The sequence below is a fragment of the Dendrobates tinctorius genome, unplaced genomic scaffold (genome assembly GCF_039654945.1).
Source record: "Dendrobates tinctorius isolate UK_male_01 unplaced genomic scaffold, ASM3965494v1 ptg000009l, whole genome shotgun sequence".
In the NCBI taxonomy this organism is placed as follows: Eukaryota; Metazoa; Chordata; class Amphibia; order Anura; family Dendrobatidae; genus Dendrobates; species Dendrobates tinctorius.
Window position 1 is genome coordinate 23,902,772 of NW_027361677.1, and position 21,826 is coordinate 23,924,597.

Sequence of the window (21,826 nt, forward strand, 5' to 3'; positions counted from 1 at the left end):
CGTCGACAAAAACTAAATCTCTGAGCACGCCAAAATACTCGGAGGACACCCGAGCAACGAGTATACTTCCTCATCACTAGAAAATATCCAACCAAACGGTGCGAGGTTTCCAAAGTTCCATCTCTGGGGTAACTTCACATACATATTGTTCCATAAGGGGGGAAAAAAACCTCATTAAAATAACATTTTACTTTTCTGTTGCTAAACACTCCCGCACTACTCCAGCTCTGGCGAAAATTCCCATTTCCCGGCCACCTGGTGTTCTGACCGCAGCAGTCAATTATGGTAAATGAAACACTGACAGCAGCAATTAAATCACACCCATCAGAGCCCTCCACAAGGAGCCCACCCCAGTGACTGCCATCTTTGTCCTCCCATCAGTATGTTTTTGGAGTGTGTAAGTTAACCCGCACAAACCAGGTGAGATTCCCCCATTCACAGTTTTTCTTTTCCACCTTTTAGCATGTGTATCAAAGTGAGAGGTGAATCATTTCTCTCCACCCATGAGGAGCGCTTTGAACAAAACGTACTTAAAATCTTTGGTCATGTGGAATTAAATTGTCAACACAGTCACCGGACTCATTCACATGTCAGAAGATGGTTTTAGGAGAAATGAAGGACTAAAGCATTGCACATATATGATATCATGGGATAGATCTTACCTGACCGAAGCAATGGACTACAACCCAGCTTTATACGCATCTCGATCCCTGCTTGAATATGTTCATCTGGAACTGAAAATAGATTGTGAAACGCGTCTGGTCTTGCACTGGTGGGGGGGTTATTTTATGGACACAGCCCACCCCTACCCCCGGGGGAGGGAAGCCAAAGAAATGACAGCCTCTGAAGCCATTATTTGTACATTTTTATTTTAGCAAAAGCAATAATATTGTGTGTATATATGTACAAGTTTTCATTTTAAAATTTCTTGATTTTAGGCTTTGCTGGTGTAGAAAATAAAAAAAAAAAATGTAAATATACATCCCCCTCCAAGTGGTTTCTTTTCGAAATGTCAAATATATGATCTAACCCTGAAATTAATTCTTAAAAAAATCTCTAAAAAATTCTTAGTTAAAAATGAAATGTTATCGGCGTTCACTTCGCTAATTTAGGAGACGACCAGAAAAATCGCCTTCGGGAACAGCAAAAGATGCTGTGGGTTCGGAGTTCAGTATGTGAAAAGGGCACTATGGACCTGCTTCATTTGTTGGACACATATCAGCAGGAAAACTAAAAACAAAAAGGTACAAACTCCCTATCAGAATGAGCTCACTGACAGATTCTTAGTTAGCTCATTCTACAGCCAGCGATACACAGCGCAGCACAGAGGATACAGAAGGTAAATTTTAGGGTGCCAAATTTTAAATAAAACCTGATTGCAATAATTTTTTTTCCCCCTAAGAAGATGTGTGTATCTACAGTTTTCCCTGCACAGCGCATTACCAGTCCCATATACGTGCGTGAAGCACTAAATTAGGGTAAGAAATAAGTGCGGGTTTAATAAAACATACTAGACTTGACAAAAAAAAAATATACATGGAGTAGTTTTTACTTTCCTGACTTGTATAAAGTGCATTATTCAGCAGGGGGCGACGATGAGCACAAGAGAAAACTCCCTCAGCAGAAGAGATTTAGAAATGTGCGTTCCGTCCCGTGAAATGATGAGTGATATTCAGGACCTGACCATTTTTAATGTTTTCATCCTTAAAGGGAATCTGTCGTCAGAATTTCACCCTCCAAAACTATTTATATGCATGTATCGCTCTTTCAATGATGAGTCCAGTAATACCTTTACATGGCCGATGCGTTCCTCCATCATTGAGAAATCAAAGTTTGAGTGGATATGCAAATAAGGCTGAAGAGCTATGGTAGATCTGAATCCTCGGTCGCTCCAGCTCAGTGCTGCCCCCTCCAGTCTGAATGATGGTGCCTTTGCCCTGAGTCACACAGGAGGAGGCGGTAGGGCTGAGCTGGAGTGACCGAAGGCTTCAGATCTACTGTAGCTCTTCGGCCTTATTTGCATATTCATTTAAACAGTGATTGCTCAGTAAAGGAGGTACGCACTGGCCAGGTCAAGTTATTTCTGGACTTGTCTTTCAAATGGGTACAGGCAGGTCTAGAGTTTTTGAGGTGAAATCCTGCTGACATATTCCCTTTAAGTTAGTAGAATTGCCCTTTAAGCAGCAGATAAGATACTGCATGTACTACTTATACCAGGAGTTTCTAGCTGCACTTTCTTCAAATATAGATGATGTACAATTCGGCTACATCTGGTGATATGAAGGTTACGGCCTTATCCGGGGTCACTGCTGCAGAGCCTTCTTCTCCTTGTATGCCCGGACAGCGAGCACAACGCTGGCGACGTATAATAGAAGCAATATGATAGCGAAGGTTGCGGCTCCTCCATCCGTCCCGGCCAGATTACAGTTCATCCATGTGAGTCCGTTTCTGGCGTACAACCTCTCTCTCCTCTTGCACACGTCGGTGGAATTTATTTGGAGAGCAAAATGTAGAAAGACCCCCACCGCAGCTCCGTAACCCAGCGACGCCACCGCGCTGAAAACGGCCTCAATCAGGAGCCATTTCTGAGAGAGATCGAGAAGATGCCTGGATCCATGAGCCAAGATGGCAAGTGTCAAGGTCCCTGTCAGCAAACATACTGTCAGGCCTCCGTATATCAATGGGGCCCGCAATAGCGTGAATTCCTGGTCCAACTTGCGCACCTCCTTTAATTCCTCACCCTCGAAGGGGTAATAACCACCTCCAAAGCCGCCACTTGCCATGCCGGCACTGAACCCAGAGAGGGAGAAATGGGAGGCGACTATACAAATCAGAACCAGAACGTTGAGGATCACCTCCAACATCTGCAGAATACCTAGGTAAGAAAGAGAAGAGGCTGAGAACCCGCTTTGCACGTCTTACACCAAGAAACACCACGATCAGTTAAAAGACCAAGAGCTTGGAAGGTGAAGGACTATGATTGGTAGACATCAGTAAGGTTCCATGCAATAATCATCACTGATTGTAGATGTCAGTACAGTTCTGAGCAATAATCGGCACTATGATTGGTAGATGTCAGTATGGTTCTATGTAATAATCATCACTGATTGTAGATGTCAGTACAGTTCTGAGCAATAATCAGCACTATGATTGGTAGATGTCAGTATGGTTCTATGTAATAATCATCACTGATTGTAGATGTCAGTACAGTTCTGAGCAATAATCAGCACTATGATTGGTAGATGTCAGTATGGTTCTATGTAATAATCATCACTCATTGTAGATGTCAGTACAGTTCTGAGCAATAATCAGCACTATGATTGGTAGATGTCAGTATGGTTCTATGCAATAATCATCACTGATTGTAGACGTCAGTACAGTTCTGTGCAATAATCATCACTATGATCGATAGGTGTCAGTATGGTTCTGTGCAATAATCATCACTATGATTGGTAGACTTCAGTAGTTTTGTCAAGCACAAGGCATGTGTTTCATTAGTAGCTTTTGACAAAAGGACATCAAATACCTGGACTAGCTGGGGTTTTATTTTTTCCCACTGTGGGTTTTCATTTTTGAAACACTTTATTGCATTATATATGTTAAAAAAAAAAAAAAAAAAAAAAAAAAAAATGGCTGTTCCTAGAGATACAGCTGGAGGCAGAGCTCACGTAGGAACACTGCCTACACTCCCTGGATGTGGCAGAAATAGGAAGCGGACTGCCACCAGAGGAGGCAGGCTGTCAAAATCCTTTGAGTGACTGCAGAAGACATGCAGCAAGATTTGGTGGCAGCAGGCACTGAGATGTCAGTTTGCACAGTAAGGAAGATACTAAACGCTGAAGGTCTCTATGCTCAAATTCCAAGATGTAATCTCTATTCACCCAAAAGCACAAGAAAAGACACCTCCAATATGCTGAAAAAAATATTAATAATCCACAGACGTCTGTTTGGGGATACTGTTTGCTTCACATTTGCATTAGGTTACAACAGCCAGAAGGGCAGCAGATCTCAACAGCCAGAGGGGCAGCAGGTCACAAGAGCCAGAAAGGCTCTACTAAGTACTAAAGAAGTTTGTCAGGAAGGTGTCAATCCTGAGACTGCAGTAGTCGGTAGAATTTGCAGTTTTTGTTCTGAATTTGGAGAAGCCACTTGTTATATTAATTTTGTTGAGATATTTACATTGTTCTTGTTTGGTTGATTCATTGCCAAAAAAAAAAAAAAAATAGGCGTAAAGTTTGCTAATAAACCGAATTTGCTAAAGAGGAAGGTGGGTGGAATTACAATTAATGGAAACCATACAATTGCTGTGAAGGACCCAAGCTGGATAACGATAACTCCTTTTAAATCGTCATGTTCACATTTTTGATTAACAATCATTTTAATGTTTTGATAAGTTTTTTTTATTTTATACAAATTCTTAAAAAAAAAAACAAAGCTATACAGCATGGTGTATGTACAAGATGGGTAGGGAGGGGTATAAGGGACTAGAATTCAATGGTGTTAGCCAACTTCTTTTTCTGGAGACGAACGGCTCGGAAACCCTTAATGGCGAGAATGGCGCTCATAAAGAAGGCAATGATGGCCATGCAAGCAAAGAGGGCGGCAGCGATGTCAGCCCCATGTAAGGCACAGGTGAAGCCTTGGTAGCCTTTGCTGCTGTACAGCGTCTCTCGGTCTTTGCACACCTGAGTATTGTAAGCGTCCTGCAGGCGCTTGAAGTAGAAATAAAGAGCGGGCACGTAGCCCACGGCTATGGCGATGTCTAGCCCGCACTCCACCAACAGGCACACAGGCCAGCGCCACGGGACCCGGAGCACACCAAGAAGGACCATAAGGCAACTGAAAGTCATAAGAGCGCCCCCAAAGGCCATGGAAGCGGTGACAGTGGGAAGCTTCAGATTGTAAAACTGGACGTCTAGCTCTTGAGCCTTCTCTCCATCTGCACCGCTAAAGCCGCTGTAGGCCCCCCCAAACTGGTAATAATAAATTCCTCCCAGGTTAGTGATGCCAGTGAAGCCCCCTGTGGAGTTGTAGGACACGGAGCAGCATATCAGGATCAGCATGTTCAGCAGAACTTCCACAAGCTGACAGCAAGCTGAAAAGATGGAGACGTTAGAGGGTTAACACGGATCAGACGACAACAGGTGACGGAGCGTCTCCACCGGGGTGGGGCTGCTCAAAAATCTGATCAATACTGCAGCGCAAGTAAGGGAGCGGCATGGTGGTCTGGAAACGTCCCTATAAACCAGTCTTAACGCCGGTCCTAAACTTCCAAAATAACGACACTTAGCGGGACGTAAACCATAGTCGCCACCATCCTTTACTGCAACATTTACCAGATTTTTGGTACATGGTGGAGAATCTCTTTAAATAGCTTTCACCACCATTAAGCAACTTAAGAAAACATCCATTATAAAAAGGAGTAAAAAAGTAAAACAACCACCACCTGTGCTTCACCCACGGGTCCTACGCTGAGTCTCTGTTGCTCTCGGTGTCAGATATTGTCTGTAGCGCCAACGTGATGTTGACAGCGCTGCAGCCAATCGGTGAGTGACTCATGCTGGTCATTTGGTAAGATCAGCTGAGCTCAGTGATTGGCTGCAGAGCCGTTGACGTGATGTCACCGCTGCAGACAATATCAGGTGATTAAAAAAAAATAAATGCTATAAGGGAAGGTTTTATTGGGGGATCCCCTTTACATTGTCAGCTACATTGCCGGGTGGTGGACGTGCCATTTGTCACCTACAGACTAGGGCAACATTCATTCTACTGGATACCAGTTTGCTGTTCACCAGCGACATTAATACATGAGGATCTACACTGACCAGTTGTTGCTCTCATTTTATTCCCGCTGTTCCCCTGAATATTTAGCTTTTTGTTTTTTTCAAATATGTCATACTAATCCAGAGATAAGGTTCCTTTTATTCAGTGAATATTTTTAGGTTCTTTACCAAGGGGGCCGTGCTGATAGGATAGCAATGCAGAGCCTCCTAAAGACACGCCCCTGAGGATCCTGTGAGCCACGCACTAACTAAAAAGTGCCCGTATCTCTGGATCCTTACAGCAGATTTTAAAAAAAAAAAAAATTAAATGGATTACTCAGGGCAGAAGCAGGAGTAAAATAAAAGAAAAGATGGACACTTTTGACCTGGTCATAGGTCATGGTTAAGGGTTGTTCCAAAAAATTACAACTTATCACCTACCTAAAAGATACGAAATAAGTGTCTGATTGCTGCGGACCCGCCGCTGAGACCATCTTTTTAAGTCTCACTGCGCAAACACAGACTCAAACAAAGTTTGACCCACCCGTTCTTATGATTGTGATGGCAGCCCCAGAGATCAGACACTTGTCAATTGTTATATGTATAGGCGATGTGTTCCCAAAATGTCAACCTCCCTTTCAAGGGAATCTGTCACCCCTTTTTTGAGATATCCTATAATGATATTATTCAATTTTGTGTTACCTAAGTATTGTAGTCGAATTTTTTTACCCCCTGTCCCCGCACCTTTGATGCATAAATACCTTTGTTATCGCTCTTCAGATTTATGGAAATCGCCGAGGTCCGGTCCGATGGGCGTGGCTTATTCCCCCCCCCCCCTTGTCTTGCTCTGCATATTTCATTATAGGAATTCATGCATTCACGTAGGTAGTATGTCAGCGGCTGCACAGTATGCTTTGCCCAACCATGGGCAAATCATCTAATTGCTACTGCACATGTGCCGGTATTTTTCCCGGCGTCTATGACCCGGAAGTCTTCATCTGCCTGAGAGACGCTCTTCCTGGACGCCGGATACCTGAGGAAAGCCCTGAGCAGAGCGCAAACCCCGGACCCTGAGGAAGAAAATCATCTCCTCAGGGTCCGGTGTTTGCGCTCTGCTCAGGGCTTTCCTCAGGTATCCGGCGTCCAGGAAGAGCGTCTCTCAGGCAGATGAAGACTCCCATCTGATTCGTAACTTGCTTCCTTCATCCTCAAGGTGCTTTATTATGTAGTTTGTTTGCATGGATGGATGGGGGATGCTTTCATTTATCATATCAGAGTACCGCTTAAAAATTAAAGGTGGCATCTGACTGGTTAATATAGATAACAACTCTTAATACCTCTCCCCAATGTTGTTGGCGCTGCAGCTGGTACAATTGGTCTCAGGAGTTACCATGAGAGGTAGAAGTAAGCAGGAAGAAACTTGAAAGGAGAAAAATCCCTTGTACAACTGGAAAAAAATGAACATACCCTTTAAAGGGGACCTGTCACTTGGTAAAAAATTTGAGTTTAATACTTTGGCAGAATCAGGGGAGCTCAGGGATTTTTACAGTCTTTCATTTTTCGGCATTTCACTCCATAGCAGAGATATCTACATTCATTTTTTCTAGAGTGCAGAATGTGACATCTTTGCTTGAGCTTTTCTTCAGAATCTTCTCTGTAGGTGTATGCTCTCACTCTTCCCTTCTAGATGCTGCCAATCACAACTCAGCAGCTGATCTAGCAGTCTGAGATGCGGAGCTGTGATTGGCAGCCTCTGGGAGGGAGGGGTGAAAGCTCACGCCCGCTAGAGAAGACAGTGAGTGAAGAAGCGCCAAGTTGGATGCAAGCAGAAATTTCACATATTGCGCTCCAGAAGTAACAAATGTGAATATCTCTGCAATGGAGCGACCCAACGTTCAGATCCCCTAAAATCAGAAACTGACCACCCTGTGGTTCTTCAGCTGTGGCAGGATTACATTTCCCACAATATCTGTACATGCATGGTGGGAGTTGTAGTTCTTCACCTGCAGGTAATCCAGAGGTTGGAAATCACTGATGGAAGTGCACAAGATCCCGGCTTATCTTGGCTTAGGGTGATATTTGTCTCCCATTTCACAACTTACAAGACTCAATTATGAGCGACAACATGCAAATAAAAATACCTGAGGAGACGACTCAAGGTGCAAAGTCCTGGAAATAGCGATAATTGGTGAATTATAAAAATAAAAAAGTCAGCGGACTCTGAACACAACGAGATGGGAGAGAACAGAAACAGAAGACTCAAGAAGACATCTGCATGGAGGGAGTACTAGTTACATATATTGGGCCTAATTTATCACAGTCGTCATGGACCACAGTGCTCAAGAATTGCGTCACCTGCAACCCTATAGGTGTAAGGCGAGGCTCCAGTGATTACATGGCGAAATGTTCCCAAAACATAAAGCTGTGAAGTGTAAAACCGTGAGGGAAAAAAAAAAAAACATATTATGGAGCTGATACATCAGTGTGCGTCAGAAAACTAAGCAGAGATGATAAAAAGCATTTTTAAAAAGTTGCCCAAAATTTTTGCACATTTTTCAAAAGCCAGTGGAGTGTTTTTTTGTTTGTGTGCAGAGCGATTCAATTTAATTTATTAGACAAAATTGGCACAAATTAAAACAGAAATGTAATCCAGTCCATGCCTACATTTGGCAGAAAACAGCGCCGGTGAATCCTGGATCAAGAATGGCGGAAAAACGCCTATGTTAATTAATTCCTCTGTTAGGGTATGTGCACACGCCGCTGTTTTTCTTGAAGCATCTTCTTTAGCGTTTTTTTTTTTTTTGGTGGAATTTGTGCATTATTTGCCTACATTACAGTATTTTCCTCTTTGCAGAGATTAGGACATTCAATTCTGCACAATAAGAGTGGAGCCGCATCTTTGCTCTTGGACATTTCCTCTGATTTCATTAGAAGAACAATAGAGAAGAAAGAGAGCAGCGGGGCGGACGCCCGGACAACATTTTTCTTACTGTGCCCTGCCCATTTTCTACAGGCTCGAATTGCCAAAATACATTAGTCTCAGCGTGAAGAACAGGAAAAGCCACTTTAGGAGGGCAGAGTTCGCTCCTGATTTTTGCTTGGGCATGTACATGACATTGGCAGAGGACTGCAGCTTTGGAAGTGACCGGAGTACGATATATAATGTAAGATCAGTATCAGAACTGCTGGGCAAGATTATAAGTACAGTAACTACTCGGCCATTTACTACTATTTGATAATCCGAAAATAGAATCCCAGGAAGGTTAAAATCATTCTATCCAGTCCCACCGCCAGTGCTATATGATGTGACACTACAGGTAACTCACCTCGTCCGGTGCACAGATATTTACACTTATGACAATCCAAGATGCCGCCTTCTCTGTCAGCTTCGTAATATTCCTGGTTGTGCAGCTCGGAACCATGTGGAGAAAAAGACCTAGGGGGCAAATTGCAATAAGGGTCAGCTTTAACAATTCATAAGAAGAAATCACAAAGATGGCAGAATGAATAAATGTGAGGCACAAATAATAAAAACACCACAAGAAAAATAATAAAGAGGGAAGTGCAATAGCAATACTGCCCCTATGTGCAAGAATATAACTACTATAATAAAGCCTCCATGTACAAGAATATAACTACTATAATACTGCCCCTATGTACAAGAATATAACTGCTATAATACTGCCTCCATGTACAAGAATATAACTACTATAATACTGCCCCTATGTACAAGAATATAACTGCTATAATACTGCCTCCATGTACAAGAATATAACTACTATAATACTGCCCCCTATGTACAAGAATATAACTACTATAATACTGCCTCCATGTACAAGAACACCACTGGCGGGTTTTGGTGAAACTGCGCCAATGCAATAACATTACTGCCCATTTACCCAACTCCTCCTTTATTGGGAGAGGGGTGTGTGTTTCTATCCTGGGCAGCCTCGTAAGTGCTTTAAATGTGGCAAGGCAGGTCACCTGGCAAATACCTGTACTGTGGTGAAGTGCAGCCTGTGTGGGGAGGTCGGCCATCTAGCTGCAGACTGCCAGAACATCAGGTGCAACCTCTGTGGGAAGATCGGTCACCCTCACAGGGACTGTCCAGACGCCTGGCACAATATCTGTAAGGACTTTCCTGACGAGGACTTGGTGGCAGGGGCAGAGATTCTGGAGGAGGCAGCTTTACTGTCAGGGGAAATACTGACCAGACCAGAGGTCCACCAGGGGTCTACTCAGCTAACACCAGAGCAGCAGGGTTCAGAGAGAGAACAGGGGAGTATGGAGGTTGTACCTCAGGGGCAGCGGTCACAGGAAGGCATTACTTCAGTGCTACCATCTGTGTCTGAGGAGAATAGCAATAATCAGGAAAGGAAGAAAAAGGACAAGGCCTCCCGTAAACCTGAGGGGTATGACACTGGCCAAGGAGCCGGGAAGAAATTCCAGAGTTCTGCAGGTGTAATGGTCGTATCCAACAGGTTTGATGCTCTGTCTGAGTCTGACGGCGATTTTGGAGATGACCTTAAAAGAACTGACGCAGAGAGTGATAGGGACGTAGAGGACTGTCCTCCGCCAAAGCGGAAGCCCTTACCTGAGGGCACTCGGGTAGAGTCTGAGATGGAGACCGGTGGTGAACAGAATAACTCCGACTCAGATCTGTGACGCTGTGAACCAGATAATGTCTGAACTCAGATAGGAAAAATCATTAGGAGAAATTAGGAAATGTTAAGATATGGAAGGATGGGTCACTGGGTAGGAATATGATGAGCTCTGTTTGCAAAGTGTGTTTTTTGTTTTTTTTTTCCCTCCTCAAACTAGGAGTATGGACTCTAAGTTAATTTGATATGTATAACCTGGATATGTAATGAATGTATGTACAATCCTAGTGAATTCAGTTTTGCATTATCGGAGGAATGTTATTTGTATTTGTTTGGTTTTTACAATAAAAATTGCCCCTATATACAAGAATATAACTACTATAATACTGCTCCTAAGTACAAGAATATAACTACTATAATACTGCTCCTATATACAAGAATATAAGTACTATAATACTGCTCCTATGTACAAGAATATAACTACTATAATACTGCTCCTATGTACAAGAATATAACTACTATAATACTGCTCCTATATACAAGAATATAACTACTATAATACTGCTCCTATGTACAAGAATATAACTACTATAATACTGCCCCTATGTACAAGAATATAACTACTATAATACTACCGCTATGTACAAGAATATGACTACAATAATACTGCTCCTATGTACAAGAATATAACTACTATAATACTGCTCCTAAGTACAAGAATATAGCTACTATAATACTGCCCCTATGTGCAAGAATATAACTACTATAATACTGCCCCTATGTACAAGAATATAACTACTATAATACTGTCCCTAAGTACAAGAATATAACTACTATAATACTGCTCCTAAGTACAAGAATATAGCTACTATAATACTGCCCCTATGTGCAAGAATATAACTACTATAATACTGCTCCTATGTACAAGCATATAACTACTATAATACTGCTCCTATGTACAAGAATATAACTACTATAATACTGTCCCTATGTACAAGAATATAACTACTATAATACAGCCCCCTTTGTACAAGAATATAACTACTATGATACTGCCCTTATATACAAGAATGTAACTACTATAATACTGCCCCTATGTGCAAGAATATAACTACTATAATACTGTCCCTATGTACAAGAATATAACTACTATAATACTGCTCCTATGTACAAGAATATAACTACTATAATACTGCCCCTATATACAAGAATGTAACTACTATAATACTCCCCCTATGTACAAGAATATAACTACTATAATACTGCCCCCTATATACAAGAATATAACTACTATAATACTGCCGCTATATACAAGAATGTAACTACTATAATACTGCCCCTATGTACAAGAATGTAACTACTATAATACTGCTCCTATGTACAAGAATGTAACTACTATAATACTGCTCCTATGTACAAGAATATAACTACTATAATACTATTCGAATATACAAGAATGTAACTACTATAATACTGCCCCCTATGTACAAGAATGTAACTACTATAATACTGCTCCTATATACAAGAATGTAACTACTATAATACTGCCCCTATGTACAAGAATATAACTACTATAATACTGCTCCTATGTACAAGAATATAACTACTATAATACTGCTCCTATGTACAAGAATATAAATACTATAATACTGCCCCTATGTACAAGAATGTAACTACTATAATACTGCCCCTATGTACAAGAATATAACTACTATAATACTGCCCCTATGTACAAGAATATAACTACTATAATACTGCTCCTATGTACAAGTATATAACTACTATAATACTGCCCCTATGTACAAGAATATAACTACTATAATACTGCCCCTATGTACAAGAATGTAACTACTATAATACTGCCCCTATGTACAAGAATATAACTACTATAATACTGCTCCTATGTACAAGAATATAACTACTATAATACTGCTCCTATGTACAAGAATATAACTACTATAATACTATTCGAATATACAAGAATATAACTGGTATGTCACTTCTGAGGTTGGGGTATTCCAGAGCATTTTTGGCTTTTACACTCACCTCTCAGGTGGGTAGTAATGTTCTAGCTCTTTTTTGTTCATTGAGAGTCCATGTCGGTCTACACTTTGCACATAGCTTTCTTGATGTCTGTCTCGCTCATCCAATCTGCTGCGGCTCCTCTCTTTGTGGCGATTGTTCCTTTCCTCATATCCGCTGGGGCTGCTCTCCCTGTCTCTCTCCTCATAGCGATTACGGCTCCTGTCCACCTCATATCTGCTGTGTCCTCCTTCATTATAGAGCTTGTCTCTATTCCTATCCTGGTCCCCATGGTACCTGTCCCTTTCTTGATGGTGGCCCCGACTCCTGTCTTCCCGGTGCCTGTTTTGCCTCCTGTCCTCATGATACTCGTCTCTCTCTCTTGGCCGGTTGTGGCTGCGCTCGTGGTGGCTCCTGCTGGGATTCCTCTCATCCTGAGTGTCGGAATGACAGTCACGTGTATTGGGACGACTGCTGCGCTGCTCGTATCTGTGCTTCCTTGGTGCTCGGCTCTCCCCATCGCTCGGATAGGGGCCACGATCCACCATTCTCAGACCTAAGACAGACACATTTATAAACAAGAAAGGATGAGCATCAAGGGATTCCTTAAAAACGATAGGGGGAAAAACCAGGGGAAGAGTCTTGAGGAGATCATTTGCATATTCACAGTGCCTTCTGGGATAAGTGAAGAGTCTCCGCGAGCTCAACGATCACTGGGTTTTGGCAGTTGCAGCTGAAAAGAGGAAATCGGAAAAACCGCGCGAATTTTGGCTCATCTTTCATCGTTTTTAAGAAATCTCAAGATGGAAGAGGCCAGGAGCCATTTGGTGAGCTGCATTTCTTGCTACATGTTCACAGATTTACCAGTGGAAAAGCCAAACTTCACATGCCACAAATGCAAGCTTGTGACCCTGTTGGAGGAAAAGTTGCAAAATCTCGAAGAGAGGTTAGCTACGTTGAAGATCATTAAGGAAGGTGAAGAGTTCTTGGACAGAGCAGAATTATCTCTTCATGTTACAGAAAGAGAAGAAATTCGAAGTGCACCTGAAGAAACAGAGGAATGGAGACAAGTGACCCAGAGAAGCAGGAGGATCAGGAGGCAGTCAGCACCCATACTGCTCAGAAACCAGTACCAGGCTCTCACGCAGGAAAACGAAGAAATACATCAGGATAAGACTTTGCCAACAAACAGCAACCTTGTACGCCTTCAGAGTCCTCCTGGATGGAGAAAGAAAAATGTTGTGAAGAAGAAACGGAGAGTGGTGGTCATGGGGGATTCCCTGTTGAGAGGAACAGAGGCCGCTATCTGCAGACCGGATATAACTTCAAGAGAAATGTGCTGTCTTCCAGGTGCAAAAATTAAAGATGTGTCTGACAGGATATCAGGACTCTTCAGACCTACAGATGACTACCCATTCCTGCTACTACATGTGGGGACAAATGACACCGCAAGAAACGACCTGGAAACCATCTGCAGAGACTTTGAAGACTTAGGCAAGAAAGTGAAAGAACTGGGAGCGCAGGTGGTCTTCTCTTCCATCCTCCCAGTGGATGGCCATGGAACAAGGAGGTGGAATAAGATTCTGCAGGTGAACAACTGGCTACGTCGATGGTGCCGTCAGCAACGATTTGGATTTCTGGATCACGGAGTGAACTACTTATACGATGGACTACTTGCTAGAGATGGGGTGCACCTTACGAAGACTGGAAAGCAGGTATTTGGAAGTCGCCTTGCTACACTTGTAAGGAGAGCTTTAAACTAGAACAACATGGGAAGGGAAGCAAAAGACCAGAAAAAGCCATACACCTGACAAATGCTATTGAGAACTCTGCTATTAGAAGTGGAAAGGAAGAACAAAGACGAAAGAATCTAATTAATAAAAATATTGGAGAAAGAGAAACCAATCACAAACTAAAATGTTTCTATACTAATGCACAAAGCATGGGCAACAAACAAGGAGAATTGGAACTACTAACACAGGAAAAGAAATATGATGTCATTGGAATCACTGAAACTTGGTGGGACAATACACATGACTGGAATACAAGACTAGAAGGATACAACTTATTTGCAAGAAACAGACTTGATAAACGAGGAGGGGGTGTCGCATTGTATGTTAGAAATGCGTATATCTGCACAGAGATTGAAGCTTCAGAGACTGGGAGTTCTGTGGAAACTGTTTGGGTAAGAATACAAGGACAGAACAATGGAAAGGACACCATTGTAGGCATTTACTACAGGCCGCCTGTGCAAGCTGTAGATATGGATGAACTCTTTATGCATCAAATGGCCAAGTTCTCCAAAAAATATGACATAGTTGTCATGGGAGATTTCAACTATCCAGACATTTGTTGGGAATCTCTCTCAGGCAAAACTAACAGGTCAAGGAAATTCTTATCCTCTCTTGCTGACAACTTTATCTTCCAAAAGGTAAAGGAGAAAACAAGGGGAACTGCTACCTTGGATCTAATCCTTATAAACAGGGAGGAAATGGTTGAGGAGGTAAAAGTGGCTGGGACCCTAGGAGGTAGCGACCATGCTATTTTAGAATTTTGGATAACTAGAGGCGGAAGACCTGTGAAGACTCAGACGTCAAGGTTAGATTTCAGAAAGGCAGATTTTAAGGGATTCAGAAAGAGAATTGGAGGGATCCAATGGCTGGATATCCTTAAAGACAAAAATGTCCAGGAAGGATGGGAAATCTTGAAAAATGAAATTCTCAAAGCACAGTTGTTAACAATTCCGAAAAGAGGGAAGAATAGGAAGCATTTAAGGAAACCAGGATGGATGAACACAGAACTTAAGCACATGCTAAAAAGGAAGAAAAAAATGTTTATAAAATGGAAAGAGGGAGGCATATCTAAAGAAGAATATAATGCTGTCTGCAGAACCTGCAGGGCACAAATCAGATTATCTAAAGCTGAAAATGAATTGAGACTTGCAAGAGATGTCAAAAGCAATAATAAAGGATTTTGGGGATATGTCAAAAGTAAAAGAAAAGTCAAAGATGCTATAGGATTTTTACAGGATGAAAATGATGAAATGGTAAGACAGGATGTTGAGAAGGCTGAACTTTTAAATTCCTATTTTGCATCTGTTTTCTCTCAGAAAGGAAATGTAACATCAACTGTTATTCACTGTCCTATTAAGGGAATAGAAGAATCCAGGATATTTATAAACAGAAAGATAGTGAGGAAACACTTAGCTAACCTAAATGAATTCAAGTCTCCAGGTCCAGATGAATTACACCCCAGAGTACTGAAGGAGATAGCAGAAGAAATTTTTGAACCCCTCTCCATAATCTTTGAAAATTCTTGGAGAACAGGAGAAGTGCCAGAAGACTGGAGAAGAGCAAATGTTGTTCCTATCTTCAAAAAGGGGAAGAAGGTGGACCCAGGCAACTATAGGCCGGTGAGTCTGACTTCTATACCAGGAAAGATCTTTGAACAAATTATTAAACAACATGTATGTCAATACTTGGATAAGAATGAAGTGATTAAACAGAGTCAGCATGGGTTTGTAACTAATAAGTCATGTCAGACTAATTTAATTTCCTTCTATGACGGTATTACTGATTGGGTGGATCAAGGAAATGCTGTAGATATAGTATATCTTGACTTCAGCAAAGCATTTGACAAAGTCTCTCATACAATCCTTATTGAAAAAATGACTAAGTATGGAATGGACAAGGCAACTGTTAGGTGGATTCATAACTGGCTTAGTGATCGGACCCAAAGAGTGGTCGTAAATGGCTGCACATCCAGTTGGAAGAATGTCTCAAGTGGGGTACCACAGGGCTCTGTCCTGGGCTCTGTATTGTTCAACATCTTTATCAACGATTTAGATGAAGGAATTGAGGGTAAACTGATTAAATTTGCTGATGACACAAAGCTAGGAGGGATAGCTAATACTAGAGAAGAGAGAGAGAGGATTCAAAAAGATTTAAATAAACTGGAGAAGTGGGCAGCAACTAACAGAATGGTTTTTAACAGGGAGAAATGCAAAGTACTACATCTGGGCAATAAAAATGAAAAAAGCATATATAGAATGGGAGGAATAGGGCTAAGTGACAGCACATGTGAAAAAGACTTGGGTATACTAATAGATCACAGACTGAATATGAGTCAACAGTGTGATGCAGCAGCAAAAAAGGCAAATGCAATTCTAGGATGTATTAACAGAAGCATACAGTCTAGATCACGTGAAGTAATTATTTCCCTCTACTCCTCTTTGGTCAGACCTCATCTGGAATATTGTGTCCAATTTTGGGCACCACATTTTAAAAAAGACATCAACAAACTGGAGCAAGTTCAGAAAAGAGCGACCAGAATGGTGACCGGTCTGCAAACCCTGTCTTATGAGGAAAGGTTGCAGGATTTGGGAATGTTTAGTTTGCAAAAGAGAAGACTGAGAGGAGACTTAATAGCTGTCTACAAATATCTAAAGGGCTGTCACATTGTAGAAGGATCAACTTTATTCTCATTTGCACAAGGAAAGACTAGAAGCAATGGGATGAAGCTGAATGGGAGGAGACACAGATTAGATATTAGAAAAAACTTTTTGACAGTTAGAGTGATCAATGAGTGGAACAGGCTGCCACGAGAAGTGGTGAGTTCTCCTTCAATGGAAGTCTTCAAACAGAGGCTGGACAGACATCTAACTGGGATGATTTAGCGAATCCTGCTTTGAGCAGGGGGTTGGACCAGATGGCCCAGGAGGTCCCTTCCAACTCTACGATTCTATGATTCTATGATTCTATGATTCTAGGTCATCAATTTCTTTCTCCAGGACACCCCATTAAAGTTAATGGGACTGAACTGCAATACCAAACACGGCCGAAGGGCTGGATTTGCACAGCTCTCTATTTTAAGACAGCAGATCAGAGACCCCTTATGAAGGGAATCTGGCAACAGTTTATTGCGACACCATCTGAGTACAGCATGATGTAGGGGTAGAGACCCTGATTCCGGTGATATGTCACTATTTACTGGGCTGCTTGTTGTAGTTTTTTTTTTTTTTTTAATCACTTTTATTTGATACAGATCTAGCAGCTGAGCTGTGTCTGCACACTTGGGAACAAATGGCAATGTAACAACGTATCATTACATATAAATAATACACAATGTAGCATTTCACAAAAGTAATAAAGAATATACAATGCAACAATGCATCATTGTGAATAAATAAAAATGAATAATGTGTCATGGCACATGAATAAGAATAATAAAAACCTTTTTTTGTTTTTTTTGTTTTTACATGCAACTAATCATTTTGTGGCTTCAAGCTCAGAAGTCGGATGTTTAAAGTCTAATATAAGATATTAAACACCACTGCATACAATTTATTTTGTTTTGTGGGGTTTTGGTGACATTTTCAGGGTGGCTAGGATTTAGTTTTTTTTATCGTTGTCTGCTCAGCATTTGGCGTTTTTCTGCTTTTTTCCCACATCTTCTCTACTAAATATTATTAATTATTATAATAATAATAATATAGGACCAGAAAAAAAGTATAAAATATAAAAAGAAAAACGCCCAAAACCTTTTTTAACGACTTGAGTTTTTGATTTTGCAGGTTATCGGATTTCAAATGTTTGCATTTATTTTTTCATTGTGTTTTTTATTGAATTTTTTGTACTTGTGTTTTTATTAAATTTGTTTTTAATGTTATGTTTTAAATAAAACTACTTTTGCTTTGGAAACTGCCCCTTAACTACTTTTGATAAAACTTTATTGATAAAGTTACATGTCAAAATGAACAATAAACCATAAACACGAGGGGTTTTTTTTTTATAGGCAGATTTTCTGCTTATTGTTCAAGTCTATATAAATGTAGAAAAAAAAATTAAATAAAAAGAAAACGTATTAAGCATAGGTGGAAATGACATGGTGCGGATTTAGATGATGCACCAAAAGTCAAATTCTGCAGCGTTCAAAAACAGCACAGTGTGCATGAGGCCCCGTCCAGTAGTGGACATCCCCTTTAAATATTGAAGGAGCCCCTAAGGCTATGTGCACATGTTGCAGAGCCGCAGCATTTTTTCCGTGCGGAGTTGCATCAGATTCGCAAAGGCTAGCTCAAGCAATGTTAATCAATGGGAATCTAAAATTGGTGTGCACATGCTGCGGGAAATTCCGCACTGATTCGCAACGTTTTATTTTCTGCAGCATGTCAATTCTTTTTGCGTTTCTGCACTCTTTGACTTACACTGAGTCAGTCAAATCTGCCGCTAAACCGCGGGTGTAAAAAGGTCTGTGGATTAGCTGCGGATGGGCGGAGAATATGTGTGTGTCTGTCTGCATCTGTACCCAGGCGTTGTCTGTTGGGACTACTACTCCCATCCGGCTATGTCTGCTGTCAAATATAACAGTGACAGCATTAGGCTACTTTCACACTTGCCTTAGGAGACGCAGCGCATGGCCGCCGTGCAGCTCCGCCCCCTGCCCCGCCCCCTCCGATCAGCTCCTCCTATGGGCGCATGACGCTGCATGTGACCTGCGTACCCTATTGTTAGCATTAGGTACGCAGGCCGTGCGCTGGTATGCTTTTGCCGGCACATGCGCCCTTTTGACGGTGCGCCGACGCGCGCCAAACACATCGTGTTGCATTTTGGTGTGCTCAGCGCACCGTCAAAAAGGCGCATGCGCCGGCAAAAGCATGCCAGCCCACGGCCTGTGTACCCAATACTAACGATAGGGTACGCAGGTCGCATGCAGCGTCATGCGCCCATAGGAGGAGCTGACCGGAGGGGGCGGAGCTGCACGGCGGCCGTGTGCTGTGCCTCCTAACGCAAGTGTGAAAGTAGCCTTAGCCGATGATGGAAAAATAGTAGTCCCCTTATCCCATCTGCTGTGCACATGCTGCGGATTTTTAACTGCGGAAAAGCTGCGGTTTTTAATCAGCAGAAAGAAATGACATGTCACTTCTTTTCTGCGGAATCTGCTGCGGTTTACCATCTCCTCCACTGTAGAGGTGATAAACCGCAGGGGAAAATCGCAGGCCAATCTGCAGGTAATTTTACCTGCGGTTCCACAGATACAAATCCGCAGACCAATCCGCAGTGTGTGCACTTAGCCTAAAGGCCCCGTTACACACATCAATGTCCCAGCGATCCCACCAATGATCCGACGTGGATGGGATCGCTGGGACATAGCTAGCTGATCGCTGGTGAGCTGTCACATAGACAGACCCACCAGCGATCAGGACCAGCGAGCAAGCTAGTTTCTAATGTAAACATCGGTATCCAGGAGCCGCACAGCTTAGATACCCGTTTGCATTGGAAACCAGCTCCCAGAGTCGCTGATCGTTGGTCTCCCGCTGCCACACATAGCGATTAACGCTGGCCAGCGGGAGACCAACGATCAAAAAATGGCCCAGGACGTTCCAGCACGATCAGCGATACCGGCAGGGGGGCCGGTCGCTGATACATGTCACACACAGCGATATCGCTGGTGAGATCGCTGTGGCGTCACAAAATCAGCGAACTCGCTGGCGATCTCGCTGTGTGTGACGGGGCCTTTACCTTTCCGCCGTAGTCCATTTAACAAGGCGTGTCCCACGACGATCTCATATGTAGAGCAGTCACATCGAGAGATGTGACCACTCTACCCGGGCTCCGGTAATACACTGCGACGTTTTGACAGTGCGGTGACCACAACAAAATGCAACACGATGCGTTCGGCGCAAGTCGCCGCACCATCAAAACGACGCCTGCAGAGGCATCTGCATATATCGGCATGGCCTGCGAACCTGATGCTAAAGATAGGGTACGCAGGCCGCATGCCAACGAAGGCGGAGCTGAACGTAGGAGCGGCAGTGGGCGGAGCTTCAAAGAGGAAGTCCGCAGCTCTGCCATACGCTGGTGTGAAACTAGCCTTTGTGCCGTAAGTGAGAGCACGAACTCTGGTGAAGTCTCAGTGATACACTCCAGGAGTGATTACCTCCTGTCAGTGTATCACTGGAGGCCGGGTAGAGCATTCATATCGCCCGATCTGACTCTTCTACACGTGAGATCATCGTGGGACACTCGGCAAAGGACTACGTCAGACAGGGACTATTTGTGTTGGTTTATTATTTTATTTTTGTTGCAGGAGATCGAGCGATTCGGGGATTAGGCGACGTAGTAAGTAAGGTAAATTAAGATTAAAAAAAAACCCAACAGTCTGTGTGATTATTTCAAATAAAGGACTTTAGTCTGGCTGTGTCTTTACCATATAACTATAGGATTAGTAATGGATAGGCGTCTTATTGATGCTTCTCCATTTTTAAGCCGTGGGCTGTCTGCCTGGCCTTTTCTGGTTCTGATTTTATAGGGGGACCCCATATCCATTTTTTTTCTGGGCTTCTCCTGTAAACTAGCCAGCGATGGCTAAGCAAACATCTGTGAGCCCTCAGCCGTCTGCTTTCCCTCTGCTGGTTATGGAAATTATGTGGGAACCCACACAATTTTTTTTATTTGGAAAATAAAGATATTGCATTTCATGCAAATTTTGTCTCTGTTTGTTTCTTTTATTTAACTTTTTATGTACCGTTTTATTAATGAGGGTATCTGGCTAACACATATATATATGTATATATAGACCCGCAGACAGACACCCAAATATTCTCCGCCCACACACTCTTCCTCCATCCTTTCTGCAGTGGTTCTTTGGCGCGCTAATCTGCAGACCTTTTTACACCTGTGGTTTTGCTGCGGATTTGACTGACTCAATGGAAGTCAATGAGTGCAGAAACGCTGCAGATCCGCAAAAAGAATTGACATGCTGCGGAAAATAAAACGCTGCGAATCAGTGCGGAATTTCCCGCATCAGGTGCACAATTCTGGATTCCCGTTGATTAACATTGCTTGAGCTACCCTTTGCGGATTTGGTGCAATTTCGCGGGGTGAAAAAAACTGCTCAGGAACCGCAACAAAACCCGCACCGTGTGCACACAGCCATAAACTGCTCGTGGCCTCCATGAATGCGGCATAAGCGTTCCGCTCGGTGCAGCTTAGGACGCCATGTGTGAACTCGGTCTTAGCAGTCTCCATGGTGTTTTTCATGTAACCATAGCAACCAGCAACTTTTTAAGTCTACTCATCTTCATTTCCAATTTTTACAAATAAATTGTAATTTAAAAGTAAAAAAAAAATTTCGGATTATTTTAGTGCCCAAAGCATTATTCACCCCTGTTGTGTGCCTGCGCCTGACCCCGAACATCCACCTGCCTCTAGTTATTCTAATATCCCGGTATTCAATGCTTTACTCACCGAAACCTCCGCTTTATGTTCTCCGTAACAGCAGGAACCGAAACTCGGACCCGAAAGCGCGTCCCCGAGGCTGAAACACACCTGAGACACTCCGGCGTGCGCGCCCCGACAGCTGGAACGCAGAAGAATGCGCGCCGAAGACCTCTGGAACGCACAGGGAGACGCGCCTTCGCTTGATTGGACAGATGGATAA

General features: G+C 42.6%; 1 protein-coding gene across 2 annotated transcripts; it reads right to left on the reverse strand.

Annotated features, from left to right (window-relative positions):
* Nucleotides 1-844: 844 nt before the first annotated feature.
* Nucleotides 845-21,790, reverse strand: MARVELD3 (MARVEL domain containing 3). Of its 2 annotated transcripts, none has more exons than XM_073584843.1 (4): nt 21,634-21,790; nt 12,410-12,941; nt 9,089-9,198; nt 845-2,875 (listed from the first exon to the last, which is right to left on the reverse strand). In XM_073584843.1, the coding sequence occupies exons 2-4, from the start codon at nt 12,931-12,933 to the stop codon at nt 2,304-2,306; spliced, it is 1,206 nt and encodes a 401-aa protein (XP_073440944.1). In that variant the 5' UTR covers nt 12,934-12,941; nt 21,634-21,790; the 3' UTR covers nt 845-2,303. The 2 variants fall into 2 exon arrangements, with proteins under 2 accessions (XP_073440944.1, XP_073440938.1); XM_073584837.1 differs by lacking the exon at nt 845-2,875 and adding an exon at nt 3,018-5,095.
* Between the last annotated feature and the right edge of the window lie 36 nt (nt 21,791-21,826).

What these genes read in the sequence shown, in the direction of transcription:
- MARVELD3 (XM_073584837.1), bottom strand. Translation starts at nt 12,933, where the DNA reads ATGGTGGATCGTGGCCCCTATCCGAGCGATGGGGAGAGCCGAGCACCA. An exon ending in CATTACTACCCACCTGAGAG is followed by an intron (nt 9,199 to 12,409) that starts GTGAGTGTAAAA and finishes TTTGCCCCCTAG; the next exon opens with GTCTTTTTCTCCACATGGTT. An exon ending in ATATCTGTGCACCGGACGAG is followed by an intron (nt 5,096 to 9,088) that starts GTGAGTTACCTG and finishes CCATCTTTTCAG; the next exon opens with CTTGCTGTCAGCTTGTGGAA.